Below are 19,373 nucleotides of genomic sequence, written 5' to 3'. Positions count from 1 at the left end.
GTCACGTGTTCTTTCACAAGCGCAAACGCTTTATCTTAATGAGATGCAACTTATCGTTATTTTTCTTCTCCGCATGCTTTTGGCATCAAGTCTAAACACCAGTCTCCTACCCTAGATTTGGAGTATTTTCTCCAATGTTTTTCTTCCGAAGTCTCACACGTACACATTTTTCACTTAAATTCATGATCCATTTTGATTTAATACCTATATAATGTGTAACATTTAGATTGGGTTCGTTTTTTTAAACCCTGGATGTCCACTAGTTCCAGGCTCATTTGTTGAAAGGCCAACCTTTGTCCATTTTAATTGCTTTTGCACTTTGTCAAAACTCACTTGAGCATTTTGGGTGTATCTGTTTCTGGGTTCTCCAGAATGTTCCACCGATCTCTATTTCTCCCCTTCTTACACGCCGGGCTCGGTCACGCGCCTCAACACCAAGAAGTCACCCTTCTCACGTTATTCTCCTCACCAGCACTGCTTTGCTATCTCAGCCTTCACAAATGGCTTTTACAATAAGCTTATTTTGTATGTAAAAAATGAACACAAAAAAACAAAATCTTGCTGAGATTTTAATGGGAATTATATTAAACCTATATTCAATTTGAGGAAAACTGGAATATTCCAATCCAAATCCACAGTATCTTTGATTACTTTCATGAATACATTGTCATTTTCAGTCATACCTAAGATTTAGTTTTCATAGTAGTGATTTATTAGAAAGCGACTTTATTTTTAATTTGTTTCCACATGTTGGAAATGGGATTGGTATTTGAGTGGTGATCTTATAATTAGCCACTTTGCTAAATCCACTCATTAGCATTAGTTCCAGGAGGTTTTCATAGATTTGTTGGGATTGTCCACACACACAATCATGTCATCTGCAAGTAGGGACATTTTTATTTCGTCCTCTCCAACCTGAATTCCTTTCATTTGCTTTACCTGCCTTATTCTATGTGGCTAGAAATGTTAGTCGAGTTAAGACCGGTAGGAGCAGGGGCCCCTGGGTGGCTCAGTCAGTTAAGTGTCTGACTTTGGCTCAGGTCATGCTCTTGCAGTTTGCGAGTTCAAGCCCCGCACTGGGTTCTATGCTGACAGCTCGGAGCCTGGAGCCTGCTCCGGATTCTGTGTCTCCCTCTCTCTCTGCCCCTCCCCGACTCACACTGTCTGTCTCTGTCTGTCTGTCTCTCTCTCTCTCTCTCTCAAGAAATTAAAAAAAAAAAAAAAAAAATTAAAAAAATTAAAAAAAAAAACCAAAACAGTGGTAAGAGCAAACATCCCGGACTTACTCCCAATCTGAAAGGAGAGGCATTCAGACTTTCACCATTAAGTGTGATCTTGGCTATACATGTTTATAGGTGCTTTTTAATTAACTGTTTAATCCAGGCTGTGGAGAGTTTTTATTATGAATGTGTGTTGGATTTACCCAAATGTTTTTCCTACATCAACTGATATAATTTTTTTTTATTATTTTTTAGTTTGTTAACAGGGTAGAGTACATGTGGTGCTTTTAGAACGCTGAACCAGCCTTAGATACCCGGAATCACGTCCACTCTGTCCTGATGTGCCGTTTTTCTATATGCTGCTGATATCCATCGGCAATTGTTTTCCTAAGGATGTCTGTGTGTATATGCACATTATTTGCAGTTTTCTTTTGCTGTACTGTCTTGTGTCGGTATGAGGGTAACGCTGGACTCCTAAAATGAGCTGCGTAATGCTCCATCCATCCTCCACTATTTTCTGGAAACTACCGTGCAAAAATGATGCGAAGTCTTCTTTAAAGGTTTCAAGGAGTTCTTCAGTGGAAACATCTGGACTTAGATACTTCCTTCTCAGAGATTTTATTTGTTTTTTAACAACTGCGGTTTATCACAGGTATGACATGCATTTTTTATTCCTCGGTGCCAGCCTCAAAGCAATTTCCTCTCATCCCCTTCGCAGTCCCCATCGCAGTCACCGAAACGCCGATGGTAATGCCATTTTTATTTGTTTTAATTTTATTTATGTCATCTTTACACCCCCAAGATCAAGAGTCACACACACTTTCACCTGGACCAGCCAGGCGCCCCTTTCTCAGAGATTTGAAATGACTAACTCCACTTCCTTACTGTTTGTAGAACCATCATATTACCTGTTCCATTGTGACTGTTTTGATGGTTTGTGCTTTTGGAGGAAGTGGTCCCTTTCGTCAAAGCTGGTGTGCTAGGGAGTGTACAGCTCTCGGTGGGAATCCATGATTATCCTTTCGATGGCCTGGCATCAGCAGTAATGTCCCCTGTGTCACTACGGAGACTGGTGACTTGTGTCACTGCTCTTCATTTTTATCACTCCTGGGAGAGGTCTATCGGTTTTATGAATTTGTCTAGAAGAACCAGCTTTTGCTTTCACTGATTTGCTATCTTGTTTCACTGACCTGCTCTTATATTTACCTCCTTCCGCATACATTGCTTTAATTTTGCTCTTCTAGTCTCCTGAGCCAGGGACTTAGACCATTAACTTGAGACTTTGACGTCCTTCTAACGTAGGTGTTGACTACTACAAAATTCCCACTTGGCACCGCCGCACGTACGTACCATGTATTTTGAATGTTGAAATTCCGCTTTCACACAGTTGCATTTTGTTTCCTAGATTCCATACTTAAAGTACACTGTTTACTTTTCACCTATTTTAGAGTTCTCCTGTTGTCTTTCTGCTGTTAATTTCTAATTTGACTCTACCATGATGAAACAACACACTGTATGATTTCAAATTCTTTTCATTTTCTTGAGGTTTCTTTTATGGATCTGCTTTAACTGGTGCATGTTGAAACTTGGTGCGACTTGAAATAAATGTGTGTCTTCCTACTGTCGGGTAGAGCGGCCTGCATTTGTCAGTTAGATCTGGCTGGCGGACTCAGTGGGGATCTTCTCTGTCAGTGCCGATGCTTGGCCCACCACTTCTGTCTGATGCTCAGAGAGTGGGGCTGAAGTTCTCACTCAGAACTGTGGATCTGTTTCCTTTGTTAAGGTCCAACAATTTTTGATTTGTGTATTCTGTGGTTCTGTTGTCTGGTGACAACTTCAGAACCGTCTCGTCTTCCTGATGGATAACTCTGTTAATATTATGTGAGGTCTCTCCATCTCTAATTAAATTTTCTTTGCTCTGAGCTATCCTTCACTGGATATTAACTCAGCCCCTCCTACTTCCGATTAATTTTATGCGATGTGTACCTTTTCCATTCTTTTACCTCCTTTTATCCTACCCGTGTCACTGGATTTGAATTCCTTGTGAGAGGCGCATGGCTGGGCCTCCTTTCTTCATCCACTCTGCCTGTCTCTGGATTGGTATATTTAGACGGTTCACAATGAACATAAATTACTGACACATTACAGAAGTCTGCATTTTATGATCTGTTTTCTGTTGTCAGGTTTCCCCTGGTATTCACTCCTCCGTTTCTAATTTCTTGCCTTCTGGTGTGTTACCTGAAACCTGTCCAGGAGCCCATCTCAGTTTATTTACAGCATCTCAGACTGTCTCTGTCTGCATAGTTTTTGTCGTGTCTGTCCTGGGTATTAAAATATACATTGTAATACTTGGTAAAATTGTTGAAAATATTTATTAAATTGCATTACCTTAAAAAAATAGGATAAAGAAACTGTCTTTCAATTCAGCTGTTAAAAAAAAGAAGATCTTCTTTTCTTGCTCATTTTGGTTGAGTAGAAGAAGGACTCAACAACAGTGTCAACTTCAATCCTGCTTGCGTCCTCTGGATCCTTCTCAAACACTTGGACTTCAGAGTCGGGTGTTAGGACCTGGACAATGACCTGGACAACCTTCGACTTTTAAAAGTCTCTTGTTACAAACAGTTACCTGCCTGACACATTCCTCAAGTATTAATATTTAAATTGACACGTCTGTCTGAAATTTTAGATACTTCTTAGGAGGGCTGGTTCCTTGTTTGTTCAGCCAGGAGACAACCTTCGGATTTTCTTCCTCTGCCCTGCGTGCATAACCCGACCCTGACTCTGAATGGATCTAGCCTGCCACTTTCCAAGTGCGCCATCAAAGAGATGCTGCTCCTGGGAGGGGCTGAGGCTGGAGAACTGGGAGTTTACACCCAGATCCATCTGGCGTCGAAGCCCACATCTCCCCTTGCCCACTGTGCCCAGCTGCTGCTCTCCCGTGAGTTGCACGACTCCCAGCATCTGCAGCACTGGGCCAAACGCGGTCAGCGTACCTCAAATATCTACACAATGACTATCCATAGACTAACTGTAATTCCACATCAGGGTACAGAATTAGAAGAGCTACCCTCCAACATAACATCCACCAAGGAAGCATCCAAGGATTGATTTCTAAGTAGCAATACGGTCAAATAACAGAGAAGTAACTTTCTGGTTAGTGACAAGTATTTCCAGAATCCTTAAATAAAAAGTAAAAAGACAAAACCATTTGTTACCATATCACTGCCATCTCCTTATGACGGTTAGTCAGTCAGTAAGACAAAAACTTTTACCCCTAAAAAAGCCACAAAGTTGGTTTAACAAATATAAATTCACTACTAAAAACTTATCACTTCATAGCAATTACCAGAAATTATGTCTCAAGATTCTAAATATTCAAGTTTTTTAAGTAACTAAAATCTGTGGAAAATTTTGATGAGAAAGTAGGTGTAAAATTGGCAATGTAAAAAAACTCAATCAGGTACAGGTGTCACCCCTATTTTTTAGTGTATAGCATTTCCTGAAGATTAGCGAAAACATTTTAGAAGTTCTTCCTGTAGCTCTGCTACCGAATCTCTCAACACCAGGGTAGAGAAGGGGCCGTACACATGCTTGTGTAGTGATACCAATCTAGTGTTGGGAGTGCCACCCACACCGCGCTACCCGTGGAACACTGCAGTGACAAATCAAAAGATGGGCAGCTACCCCATTACCGTAAAACCTTTTCCCGGATGTCGACAAAGGCCCATGTCCCTCATCCATCTCTCACAGATGGAGAATACCCCTGGGAGGCCAGAGAGAGGCCCAAGGGGAACGTCCCCACATTGATCTCGACATCCACCTTCACATCCATCTACAGGACACAAGAGATGAGCACACACAACGTGGCCAAGAAGGACTCAGGCTACTCAGTAAAAATGGGAGCACTGAAGAGCACAACAGTCCATCAACTCTGGCAGGAGAGGGAAGGAGAACGTGAATAACAAGAGAGCAAAGGAAATGAGAGATGGAACGATGACAAGGCCAAGCAGTGCTCCCCGATCCACAGAGACTCTCTCTGCTCCTTAAACACCACCATCAACACCACGCAGCCTCTTGAGAAGGAAACAAGACGTGATGGGTGTCACTGCTGGCACAGGTCCCAGCCCGCAATCCATGCTGCTGGCTACCCACTTTTGTCCTGACGGGCCACCGGGAGCTGCCCTGTGGAGGACCCCCAGCCTTCCCACCTTGTGGTCGGGAACGAAGGCGGCCTCCTTCCGGCCAAAAGCTCACGGAACCAAGGCCCTGAACCTGCCAACAAGCCCCCACGAGCTGGAGGCGATGGCCGCCTGGCTGACTACAGCCCTGAGAGGGACCCGGAGCGAGCACCCAGGTGCCTGACCACAGAAAGGGTGAGGTATTGGACACTGGCATCTGACTCTCATTCGGCTCAGTCATCTGTCATCAGCATTTACCCTACAGAAGCGCGAAGAGGTGTGTGTATAAGGATATTCACACAGCGCTTTGTAAGAGGAGAACAAAGACACCATGTGAAAATCTAACCGCGGATCAAAGCTAGTGACTTACAACGTCCATATGACCAAACGCTACACACACGAGTTGCAAATCAGTATGTTCAATTTTAATCCTTTTGTAAAATCAAACAAGCATACCTAAAAACATGGCCGATGTAGAGATGAAAGCAGCAAGAGAAAGCCCACGCTGGTCTTGAGGAGAAAGGCCTTCTGGTACTAAACCCCTCCACAACATGGCTCAGGCAGGGTGCGTGGCCCGGGGGCCAGCTGGCACCGAGGGCTCAGACTACTCTTGTAAGAGGCCTTATTACAACTTTTCCTGCGACACTTTTTAAAAGTTGTTCTAAGGGCACCCGGGTGGCTCAACCAGTTGAGCTTCTGACTTCGGCTCAGGTCATGATCTCGCCGTTCGTGAGTTCGAGCCCCGCGTCGGGCTCTGTGCTGACAGCTCGGAGCCTGGAGCCTGCTTCGGATTCTGTCTCCTCTCTGCCCCTCCCCTGTTCATACTCTATATCTGTCTCTCTCTCAAAAATCATTAAAATTTTTTTTAAAAATAAAATTAAATAAAAGTTATCCTAGAGCCTTTGAAAAAAACAAAGAGGCTACCTGCTCAGTGGCCATTACTCAGGGATGAGGGCAGAAGCACCCCCCCCCCCCACAGGCAGTCAGCCTGCTCACCCCAGGCCGCTGGCAGCTTCCACCACTGACACTGACAGGCTTTGTGGGCGGCTTCCACCTCCACAGACCTGAGCCGTTTCTTCCCAATATTCTCTGACTTCCATTGACCCTCCCTTCTTTAAGGTAAATTCTAAACCGTAAGAATATCCAATTCTTATGTGTGATATATCTAGCTACAATAGGAAGTTTTAGAAAATGAAACATATTCTATTACAAATAGGTTCTAACTAATACAGTTTTTTCATCAAATGAAATAATTCTAGTAATACAGTATTAAGCAGTTAACACAGGTGTTATTTTTAGACAAAATATGATCTCACCTGCACACAATAAAATGTACTAAAGCAAAAACAAACTAGATTTTTCTTCATATATATCATATCTTATAAAAGATGTTAAGACTTAAAATAACTGTCTCAAACAATTTCCTTTAGATTCAAAGTTACTGCAATCAGGCTAAATGTTAATCACCGGCATACACACGTCTAAAATATATGAAAAATGCATCAACCTTTTCCACTATGATGAGGTCTCCAACTTGTATGTCTGAACTCTTAACTTGCACTTTACCTTAAAGAAAAGAAGAAGTATAATCAACTCAAGGAAACAACAGCACACCAAGTTAAAATTTCAATTAGCAAATGATACTCCAGAAATAACTTTTGGGGTGGAAAAACACTAGAAATTTAACTGTACTTATACTTTCAAAATAAATTGATTACACAGTCACCAAGAGTGAACTTCTCTTAGCTCCCAAATGCGAACAGGTAACCGTCCCCAGTAAAAGACGTGGGGTACGGGAGAGGGCCCCAACCGGAATGTTCTTCCCAAATCCACCATTATTTCAGGTCTGGGCCCAGTACCGACCATCAGAATAGCACTCAAGATGACTTAATGAGTGAATAACAGGAAGATGTATGCTTGTATTCACATTGTAAATGGCACTGATGGACACAGAACTGACAACAGAAGTCAAGAAAACGATGTATAAAGTCACCGACATTTCAGAACTGGTAACTGATACCGATACGGTCGACAGCTTTATTACAAACAGTGATTCATCCACATGATACACTGTGTAAATTCTTAAGGTTATTTGTATCATATCCAGTCTGCAATAAGCACCTATAAAACTTAACATATAAGCCTCTAAGACAAAGTTAACATCACGCAGAGTAGATGAAATGTTGAATACACAATTTGAGACACCCTTCTACATAAGTAACGGAACTTACTCAAGTTCTCTCTCTCCCTGGGACTCCGAACCCTTCCCCTTCCCTCCTGCCCTCCCTCCTCCACCTCCCCCTCCCCCTCCCCCTCCCTCTGTCAATCCCCCTTTTACAACTAGCAACAGCCTTGTGGATGTATTTTTACCTTTTCGTGACCACCGTTTTTAACATGGGGAAAGGCCTGTCTTTACATTCAATTTATTCTGAAAGCTAACGGGACAGGAGGTAAGCCCACATCACATCATCAAAAACTAACATTACCAGTCATACTACTGACTTTTCGACCACGTTCAACTTATTACAAACTTATTTCCTAATTACTTCTTAAAGCAGCTCAGTTTCAAGAGTACCACAACTGTTCCTAAAGATATGTTTTGAGGATATCCAGAAGTTTTGTATTTTATTTTTCTACATTCCTCAATTATACAGTAAGCACATAAGGAATGGAACTATTGGGGGAAGCTGTATTTTATTCATATTATAAAACAGCAATGTTTGGGGGGTGCCTGGGCGGCTCAGATGGTTGAGTATCTGATTTCAGTTCAGGTCATGATCTCACGGTTCGTGAACTCAAGCCCTGTGTCGAGCTCTGTGCCGACAGCGTGGAGCCCGTTTGGGATTCTCTCTCTGTCCATCCTCCACTTGCACATGTGGTCTCTCAAAACTAAATAAACACTAAAAAAAAAAAAAGACGATTCTGGCATCTTTTATTAAAAAAAAAATAAAATAGAGTACCAATGTTCTTTAGCGTTACTGTGAAACAAATCTTCAGATACCTTCATAACTGGTAAGTACATCTACTAATAGTCAGAAAGTATACTTACAGAAGAATGTCTATTTTAGTTACTTTTTCATTTGGCCCCTTCAAGCTTCTTGTCTGTACTCCCACTGTTATGTTTTCTACAGCTAAGCACCAGGCAGTAAACGTACCACACTGATCTCATTAGAATTCCTGTCTTATCACTTAATTTTATTTTCTCTCCTACTATCCATTCCACTGTTCCTTCTGCTTTTCTATATTCTCTGTAAGAGACCCATTTAGAAAGCAGAGAAAGAAACAGCCATAATCATAAGATGGAATAAATGTAGTACATAATTTTTAAATATTTTGAAACAGAAAACATATCCTTTTCTGACTCCGCGATCATGGTCTTACATTTCTGAGAAAGAGGTACCATCGTGTCACATCACAGACACAGTTTATATTTAATAGCCTTTAATTTTTAGGTATTGTACAGTGATTTTCATTCATTTCTATGGAGCTTCCTTGCAAGTACATGTTTAAGGAAAACAGGTGATGGTAAAATGCAGTGCAGAAATTCTTGTGTTAATAAGACAATATGAACAAAAACACGACAAGGCCATCATGTCAAATCGGTACAGCAATCTGCCTCCAAGTGCACATTTCTAAACGTAAAGAATTGGTCAAACTGTTCAGTAGCTCTCGGTTCTCTAGGAATTTTCATCTGTGTGCAGGGGGCTGTCTGTACTTCCTGCATAGCCTCAGTCCCATGAACTCACAGCCTTCTGTTCCCTTTCGTCAAGAACAGCTGGAGCTTTAGTATTAATAAGATATTAATTCTCCCTTAAATTTATCTTTAGACTCAATGCAATCCCAATCAAAATCCCAGCAGGGATTTTTGATCTGAATATTTTACAGAAATTGACAAGCTGATTCTAAAAGTCATATCGAAATCCACGGGACCTACACCAGACAAACAACTCGAAAACAAAAAAACAAAGTTGAAAGGAAAACACTACCTGACTTCGAGAATTATTCTCAAGAAACAGTAATCAAAAAAGAATGATGTTAGCATAAAAACAGACCAACAGATGGGTGGAGTGGAAGAGAGAGTCCAGAAATAAAGCCACACATAAGAGACAACTGATTTCTGACCAAAGTATACGGCACTGCAGTGAGACAAAGATCACCTTTTCAATCAACGGTGCGGGAAACATTTGGAGATCCACATACAAACACAGCCCTTACTGGTACCAGTACAAAGGTTTACTCAAAATAGATATACACAGTGCAAATCCCTCTAGAAGAAGAAACACAGGAGAAACTTAACAGAAAATCTCTGTGAACCTGAGTTAGGCCAAGAGTTCTTAGGGCACCAAAAGCACAATCATAAAAGAAAAAACTGGTGAATCAGACTTCATCAACTAGAACATTACAGGGGCCACGAACAGTGCAAAAGCGTTAAGGCCACGGAATCGGCAGCTGACAAACAGCTGGACTCAGGTGTAAAAGGGAGGAAGCCAGAAAGACAGAAAGGGTGCCCGGCTCGCTCCAGGACAAGTGGCCTCCAGGCCCCGGTTGAAAAACCACCACCACGGGCCAGGGACTGCAGAGGGCGAGGCGCCCCGGAGAAGGGCCAGGCTCTTCTCAGGGGAATCAAGAAGGCTCAGCTGGGGGCATCGGCAGGTGGAAGCCTGAGGCACCGATGTACAGAGTCCCAAGGTGATGAAGGGCGTCGGCGCCATCGGAGGCTGTCCTAGGTCAGTGAGGGAAACGCGGACGAAGGCCCCGTGAAGCCAGTCCCAGAGCACACAAGCCAGGGCCCTGCTCAGGCTGGGAGGCCCGGGGACTCCCGCTGAAGGTGGGTGGGGCACAGACATGGAGGACCCGGATGTGCAAGGGCAGGAGCTATCCTTCCCGCGACACAGGCTGAGGACAAACGTAGGAACAAAATGGGCCACGCCCGACCCGCAGGAACCTTACCTAAAGCCCAGGAGATAAAATACATCCACATAGGACCTGTATTGACTACAGCCTAGGAAATTAAAGAAAAAAAAGGAAATGCTGCTGTCTGGGGGTAAGGGTTAGAGAGCATCTTGCGGAAGGTAACCAATTTTTACTCTTACACTTTCACCAGCAATAATCGAAGTAGTTTTAAAAGACATTCTTTAGCAATTAAAAACAAAACGGGGGAGGGGTCAAGATGGCGCAGCACCATGGAAGTTCTTTTGTGCATCTCTCGTCCCTGAAATGCAGCCAGATCAACACCAAGCCATCCCGCACGCCTAGAAAACCGATCTGAGGATTAACACAATTTGCACAACCTGAACCACAGAACTCGGCAGGTACGTGGTGCGGAGAGAGCAACTGGGGGAGAGAGGAGCCGTGGAGGGCAGAGAGCTCGCGAAGAGAGGAGGGAGATGGGGGGAGGGTACTGGAAACCCCCACCCCCCGAAAGCAGCTGGAGAGAAAAGAGAAAGAGTGGCGGAATCAAAAAAAAAGTAAGATGCTCAAGTTAAACACACATTTGTTTTCTTATTCTATCAGGAAACAAAGTGTGAGATAGCTTTAGAAAGAATATGGAAATAATGAAATATCGTGGTAAGAAACAGATGAAACACTGAGTGTTATTCACCGGACCCCTTCCCTTCTAACACGGTCTCACTATCTGAAACAGTCTACCATCCAAATACCAATGAAGAGCCCAAAATTGCCAGAAGAGACCATGCAGACAGACTTGCAGCCAACCACGTACACGTTTTGCTGCAGCAAAGGCAGAAATAAGTATCAACAGTAAATGACCACCTTCACTAAATAAAGATTTTGTAGGAAAGTACACGGGTTTAAAACACTTACTAAGTACCTCACTCTTAAATATTTTATCAAGCAACAAATACAAATGAAAATTATGTGGTCTTACTATAGACAAGATACTTCAAAGTCTTGGTTAAGCCTGCTGGTGTCTGCCTAAGAGAAATTTCCAACCTCTGTTTTCTGTGGTTAGAAAGACTTTCTACACCTCTACCAAATGTTAAAATACAAAGTACTGTTAACACGAACGGTTCATAATTAACAAGTTCTAAGACTCTCAATCACGAAAACCAGAAACCTGACGAGAAAGCAGGCGCCTGCAAATGTACAAAAATCCCAATGCCCCGCGATTCTGTATGGTTATGTTACCGCTAAAAGGGAGATGAACTAAATATGGCTCAAAATCGTCCCTAGTCTCTCATTTCCTCTAGATTTTCGCTCATCCCACGACAGTTTCTTGCTGCACAAACACTCGCAGCGTGAAGACTAACATCGGGCCCTTGGTACAAGAGAGAAGAAACCACGGGTGAGGATAGTGAGCAACCACGAGCCTGTTCATGAGGGTTCGATGCCACTGGTCTAATTCACGAGAAGAAAATCTCCAAATAATGAAAAAAGAAAAATAACTGAGGGAGGGAGGGAAAGTTTCTAAGACGCTGGAACATGCCGAAAAGGAACATTATTTAAAACTGGAATGGAGCCGGCACGGAGATCTGGATGAATCTGGAGAACTCAAGGCAAAGAATGGGGCCCAAAGAAATCTGACACATTTCTCAAAGGCCTGAAAAAGAAACTTTATTTTTTTTTAAGTGTATTTATTTATTTATTTTGAGAGAGAGAAAAGGGGAGGGGCAGAGTAAGGGAGAGAGAGAGAATTCCAAGCAGGCTCCACATCACATTGCCAGCATAGAACCTGACGTGGGGCTCGATCCCACAAACCATGAGATCACAACCTGAGCTGAAGCTGGATGCCTAACTGACTGAATAACCCAGGTGCCCTTTTAGTTTTTTTTATTTTTTAGGTTTGTTTTTTTTTTTTTTTTAAGTTTATTTTGAAAGCATACTGATCGGGGGGGGGGGGGGGGGGAGGGGGCGGGGCACAGAGAGACGGAAAGAGAAAATCCCAAACAGGCTCCATGATGTCACCCTGAACTCATGAACCCTGAGATCATGACCTGACCTGAAATCAAGGGTCAGACGTTTAACCAACTGAGCAACCCAGGTGCCTCTGGAAAAAGAACTTTAATAACATTAAAAACTAGTTTTAAAGGAACTAACTAACCATTTGCGGTAAAAAAAGACAGGTTCCCTTCTCCATGGAATAGACACCTGAAATGTAAAATTGCAAATGGAGGGAAACATCAGCTATGAAAAATGAAAACACAGAAATACTACTGTAGGGAAATTAAGATATTCACACTAGGGTTAAACAGCCTTTCTAGGATTAAAGTAAAAACCACAAAGGAAAACAGAAGGTTTGCATACATAAAAATTATAAACTTATCTACATCTAAAAGAAAAAGATAGGGGCGCCTGGGTGGCTCAGTCTGGTAAGCATGCGACTTCAGCTCAGGTTGTGATCTCACTGTTTGTGTGTTCGAGCCCTGTTTCAGGCTCTGTGCTGACAGCTCAGAGCCTGGAGCCAGCTTCGGATTCCGTGTCTCCCTCTCTCTCTGCCCCTCCCCCACTCAAGCTCTGTCTCCCTCCCTCCCTCTCTCTCTCTATCTCTCTCTCTCAAAAATAAATAAACAGTAAAACAAATTTTAAAGAAAAAGATAAAAAATGAGTCAAACAAGATAAAAATATTTGTCATGTGATAAGCTTCTCTTAGAGAAATTCTGAAAAGGTAGAAATGGACGTATGAAGAAAGACGAGTAAACTCGTATAAAAGATCACGAGAAACAAGGAAATGTGAAAAGGTCAGCAGCAAGCAAATCACAAGGAGAGTATTTTTCACCAGTCAAGGCAGCAAGTTAAACCCAGTGCTGTACCTGACACGAGCAAGGATGCTGGGGGAGGCGCGAGCGGCCACACTGGAGCGCAGGCAGGCCTAGGGCTGTCATATTTGATCTGCAAACCCCTCATTTACTTAAGTCATCCATCGTCTGAGATCCTGCCAGGTGCCAACAACCTCGGAACCTTCAGGGAAAACAGCCGCACGAACACAGAGCAGAGGACCCGGCAGCACAGCGACCAGCACAGTAACAGCAGCTACCAGAGGGAGGGGGCGGGGTGCTGGCGACACACACACCGCCACACGTCTCCACCTGTGCCAAGGTACGTGGTGTCAGCCGGCGTTTCTTGTTACTTTCACGTATTCCGGGCCCCAATCTCCAAACAACGCGATAAAAGACACGTGGCGCACCAAGGCCACAAAGAAATGAATTCACACAGATCCTCCCAGGATGAGCTGAGAAAGCACGACGGGTCACGCACAGCCGGTCCCGAAGCTATGAATCTGCTCCTGTGTATCTGTCCCACCCGGGAGGACCCGCGTCCACCGCGTGCAGCCACAGAGGACGGAGATGAGATCATGAATCTCAGCTGCTGATCGGTGTCGACCTACAACAACCTACGACAACCTACGACGACCGACTGATGGAGATCTACCATACAGATCTGACAGATCGAGAGCCGCTACTAGACAATCCAGAACATTCTTTTTTTTTTTTTTTTTAAGTTTTTTTAACGTTTATTTATTTTTGAGACAGAGAGAGACAGAGCATGAACGGGGGAGGGTCAGAGAGAGGGAGACACAGAATCTGTAACAGGCTCCAGGCTCTGAGCTGTCAGCACAGAGCCCGACACGGGGCTCGAACTCACGGACCGCGAGATCATGACCTGAGCTGAAGTCGGCCGCTCAACCGACTGAGCCACCCAGGCGCCCCTCCAGAACATTCTTGAACGGATACTTCCCAAATGCTGCTCAGCCCACAGATGTTGAAGACCACCCAAGATGAACGGGAAGCACCGAGCAGGCCCTGACCTCATGAGAAAAGACGCACTGTTCTACTTGATCTGCACCATCACAGAAGTGGACGAACGAGGGATGCCACGTGAATAAGAAGGAAAGACACCGATGCCTCTCTGAGCAGCAGCTGCAGAAACCCACTCCGATGACTTCTGAGTTCATCAGCTCCTAAGCAATTTCTGATGGGAAAATTTAGCCAACATTTGAGAATACTATTTAAAAGAAACCCAACTATCTGAAGACATGACTGTCACAAAAGGGACTCCTTCTTGCCAAGCGGAAGATGCAGTAACCCAAGAAACCAGTTACATGTTAGGACATGCCTGGGGAAGTGTGCACTGCCCACAGACAGTGTGTAAAATGCACTAAAGAGGGATTTTTAAAAAGAGATCTTTCAAGAAAACATTACTCACAAACAGTAAATTTCACTAAAGGATGATAAAATTTTAATAGGTATTTCATGATTTTTTATGTAAAAATAACAGTAAGAATTTTAACAAGTATGTGACAACAGTGTTGACAGAAAGAATCAAAGATGCTAAAATACACAGGAAGAAAGAACATTGTCTCAGCGGGTCAAGTTCCTTTCTGGCAAGGAAACTGGAACACAAGAAACACCTAAATATGTGAGCGTTCTCTCTGACAACTACACACGCACACAATGTACACAAGTTCAAAGACAACAGACTTTCTTCTCTCTTTCATGTGTCTAACACGTTGAACCACAGAATGCCATAACCATTACAAGAAACAGATAAGAGCCAGTGGAAATCAGTCATCACCGAGTGTAAAGAGAAGCCACAGCCCAGAATTAATTCCAGATCATTTCTAAAGCCCCACATTACCTTGAGGTGGGCATCTAGAATACACATTAATAGTGGGTGACATGATACAGTCCTAGTGAGATTTGATGGTTGATTAAAACAAAAGCAAGTAAACAAAAACCTCTGAGCTTATCCTATCTGCTAGAATACTACAGGAGCTCTTCCAAAACCACAGTCCAGGACTCACTCGTGTTTGAATCCCCGGGGGGGATCACAGTGCCGACCATAGGGAGTACTAAGTATCTGGAACTGAATCGTGAACCAGCCAGCAGAATGATTATAGCCCAGGATGCAATTCATACACCTCTCTGGAGCAAAGGTTAAAAAAAAAAAAAGCATTGATCCCAAGAAACCAAAAGCAGAATGACCCCACAATTCAAATTCCTCATCAGGGATTTCTGAAAAGCTGCCAACAATTTCATTTTCTCCTCCTTAACTCCGACGGACGCTACCCATTAGGAGAGAACCATGAATCATAAAGCAGGTCACAAACAAGGAGAAAGCAAAGAACGGAGCAGGAGCAGACGTGGAAAATTCCCACGTGACAAGACAGCCTCTCAAGCAGCAAAGTGTGCAGTTGGCTAAAGATCACCCGGTGTCGACTGAGCTCGTGCACCAGTTAAAATACTCTCTGCTTCTAACAAAGCACCCTCAAGACCCGAGCATACTTAAAAGTGGTCGTGGCTTTCCTTTTGAAAAGAAAAAATAGAGCAGGGAACATCTTCCCAGAGTATTTCTACAAGAATGTGTGTAAGAACTCCAAATACAAAATTCAAATACTGTAAATACGATAAATACGATAAGACAAACCGCAGTTAAGTCACATAAGGAAGGAGCCATCAATGCCACTCAAAGAACAGATAACCTATGAAATGCTACAAATTAAGGAGATGAGCAAAGACTATTCTTCCCAAGAAAACAAGTTTCAGACTAGCCAAGGAGCATTTTTTACATTTTTACGTGCATTTTTCACATTCTAGATTTTACTCGTCAATCATCTGCGTCAGAATAACGAGCCACAGAGCAACGTACAACGCACAGAACAGCCACATGAAGTCAGAGGGGGCTGGGCTCACACAGCCGCTCCAGCGAAGCTGCAGGGACTCGGGGGCCTCAGGCCCCTCCCCTGTAAGGTGGAGAGAACACCAACCTACCTAGGGTGGCAGTTATGCCAATGAGCAAGTCACCTGACACAGATCACAGAGGAGGAAGTCAGAGATAGCCACACCGTTACCATCTACGAGTAAAACGTCCTTTCAAACGGGACCAACGGTCGTCAATTTGGTGTAAAAAGGTAAATCTCCGTTTGTATTTGAAATAAACCCACTGACAATTATTTTTAAGATCTTCTGAGTTCGAGTATCATAGAAGTGTAAAAGACCTAATTATTAGTATGCCTTCGTCAACAGCTTTTACTATTTTTAGGTGACAGTGACATAACATAAAATCAGCCATCGTAAGCGAGTACTACAACGGCACGGGGTATATTCACGGTGTTTTGCGACCCACTCTATCAGGTTCAAATACATTTTCCTCACCACAAAAGGATGCGTCGACCCACTAAGCAGTGCCCCCCACAACCTGCCTTCAGTTCCAGTAATCTACCTGTTCCCATACTTCACGTAGATGACGTCGTACAGTCCGTGACCTTTTGTGTCTGATTTCTCTCACACGGCTTTTTCGAGGTTCCCTCATGTTGTATCAGTATTAATTTTTACGGTTGAATAATACTCCAACGTGAGAAAACGGCACAATTTGCTTATCCACTCACGCGCCGATGGACATTCGGGTTGTTCTCCCCCACTGGCGATCATAAAGGGCGCTGCATGAACGTGGCTGCATGTGTATTTGCTCGAGCGCCTGTTTTCAATTCTACGGGCATTTGGGAACATCCGAATTTCTCCTTCACTCGTGAATGGGGCACACAATTCTTGGTTGGCAGTTTTTTCTTTTGTCATTTTAAAAACGTCATCCACCTCCTGTCCTCCACAGGCTCTTACTCGAGAGGCCTTGTGTGTGACAAGCTGTCTCTCCCTTGCTGCTTTCAGAACATTCTCTTTGTCCTTGGGTTTGAACTGATTACAACGTCTCACACACAACGGGTGTGGATTCTCTGTGTTCGTCCTTCGAGGGATTCACGGAATTTCCTGAACGTGTAGATTCATGTCTCTTAACAAATCTGGGAAGTTTACGGCCATTATTCCTTCAAACTTTCTCTCCGCCCTCTCCCTCTACGACTCCCACGACTCCCACTGCACGCACATTAGCGCATTTAGTGCTGCCCCCAAGTCCCTACTTAACTTTCCTCGTTCTTCTTTCCACGTCTCAGAATGGATCATCTCACGTGATCTAGGTTCAGGGTCAGGGATTCTTTCTCCCGGACACTTAAATTTGCCACTGAAACTCTCGAGTGAGTTCTTCTTGCAATTTATTATAATTTTTGGCACCAGAATTTCTCTTGGCTTCCTTTTGATCATTTCTATACCTTTACCGATCTTCTGTTTAATACAGTACATTGTTCTCCTGATGTCTCTTAACATTTTTCAGTTGTCTCCTTTAGCTCCGTGAGCATACTTATGGCAGGTGAGTTAGACTTTTGTCCAGTAAGTCCAGAATCTGGGCCTCCTCAGGGAGAGCTTCTGTTCCTTTCTTCTATGACTGGGCTACATGGTTTCTCTGCATGCTTCATAATTTCCTGTGGAAACCTGTACATTTTGACTATTATAATCTGGTAATTCGGGAAATCAGTCACGTCCTCCTCTTCTGGGTTTCTTTTGTTGCCAGTATATGCTGTAGCCGTGCACGTCTAGTGACTTTTCTAGAATCGTTTTGTAAAGTGTGTATTCCTTGTCATGTGTGGTCTGTGAAGTCTTTCAGTCAGTGTTTTGAAAAAGATTTCCCTGCAAGGGGAGGGGGTGAGATTAAGAAAGAAAAGGAGGGATGATGGAGGGAAGAAGGAATGAGAGGAGGAGGAAGAAAGGGAGGAAGGGTGAAGGACAGGAGACAGAGGGAGGGAGGTAGAGAGGAAGGGAGGGAGAGAGGGAAGGAGGGAGGGAGGGAGGGAAGGAGGGAGGGAGAGAGGGAGGAACGGAGGGAGGGAGGGAGAGAGGGAGGAACGGAGGGAGGGAGGGAGAGAGGGAGGGAGGGACGGAAGGAGGGAGGGAGAGAGGGAGGGAGGGATGGAGGGAGGGAGGGAGAGAGGGAGGGAAGGAGGAAGGGAGGGAGGGAGGGAGGGAAGGAGGGAGGGAGAGAGGGAGAGAGGAAGGGAGGGAGGGAGAGAGGGAAGGAGGGAGGAAGGGAGGGAGGAAGGGAGGGAGGGAGGGAGGGAAGGAGGGAGGGAGAGAGGGAGAGAGGAAGGGAGGGAGGGAGAGAGGGAAGGAGGGAGGAAGGGAGGGAGGGAGGGAGGGAGGGAGGGAAGGAGGGAGGGAGAGAGGGAGAGAGGAAGGGAGGGAGGGAGAGAGGGAAGGAGGGAGGAAGGGAGGGAGGGAGGGAGGGAGGGAGGGAAGGAGGGAGGGAGAGAGGGAGAGAGGAAGGGAGGGAGGGAGAGAGGGAAGGAGGGAGGAAGGGAGGGAGGAAGGGAGGGAGGGAGGGAGGGAGGAAGGGAGGGAGGGAGGGAGGGAAGGAGGGAGGGAGAGAGGGAGAGAGGAAGGGAGGGAGGGAGAGAGGGAAGGAGGGAGGAAGGGAGGGAGGGAGGGAGGGAGGGAGGGAAGGAGGGAGGGAGAGAGGGAGAGAGGAAGGGAGGGAGGGAGAGAGGGAAGGAGGGAGGGAGAGAGAGAGGGAGGGAAGGAGGGAGGGAGGGAGGGAGAGAGGGAGGGAGGGAGGGAGGGAGAGAGGGAAGGAGGGAGGGAGAGAGGGAGGGAGAGAGGGAGGGAGAGAGGAAGGGAGGGAGGGAGGCAAGGAGGGAGGCAAGGAGGGAGGGAGAGAGGGAGGGAGGGAGAGAGGGAGGGAGGGAGAGAGGGAGGGAGGGAGAGAGGGAAGGAGGGAGGGAGGAAGAGAGGGAGGGAGGGAGGGAGGGAGGGAGAGAGGGAGGGAGGAAGGGAGGGAAGGAGCAAACAGCCTCTCCCAGCCTTGGCAGGCCGGCTGTCCCGGGGCACCCGGCACTCGGCAAGCTGTCTACAACTCTGCCTGAGACCTCACCTCTGGTTGCAGTGAGCCTAGAGACTGGCTAGAGGCAAAACACTTTCTTGGGGTCTTTTCTGAGCATGATTCAGTGCCGGCCTTGGATGTGGCTTTCAAAACTCTCCTGTCAACACACGCACTTCTGAAGGCCCCAATTTTCCAAAGAATCCTGTCTCCAGCTCCTTCTAGCGGGCACTCGACACTCTCTTCGGTGTGTCAACTATCACCTGTCGCCCCCCAGCCACTGCTGCTGACACAGGCTTCCGAAATGCCGACTGTTTTT

The 19,373-nt window shown here is 44.9% G+C and overlaps 1 protein-coding gene across 10 annotated transcripts in view; it reads right to left on the bottom strand.

Moving 5' to 3' along the window:
• Positions 1 to 19,373, bottom strand: part of ATP9B (ATPase phospholipid transporting 9B) — a 254,753-nt gene that overhangs the window by 183,455 nt on the left and 51,925 nt on the right. For all 10 annotated transcript variants that reach the window (XM_060611871.3, XM_060611868.3, XM_078435112.2 and 7 more), the window contains one exon: positions 6,906 to 6,964. In XM_060611871.3, coding sequence (XP_060467854.1) covers positions 6,906 to 6,964 — 59 coding nt within the window. The remainder of the gene's footprint in view (positions 1 to 6,905; positions 6,965 to 19,373) is intronic.

The sequence above is a fragment of the Panthera onca genome, chromosome D3 (assembly GCF_046562875.1).
Source record: "Panthera onca isolate mPanOnc1 chromosome D3, mPanOnc1 haplotype 2, whole genome shotgun sequence".
In the NCBI taxonomy this organism is placed as follows: domain Eukaryota; kingdom Metazoa; phylum Chordata; class Mammalia; order Carnivora; family Felidae; genus Panthera; species Panthera onca.
The sequence above is the reverse complement of the archived record's forward strand: the minus strand, read 5'-3'. Positions and strand labels throughout refer to the sequence as shown.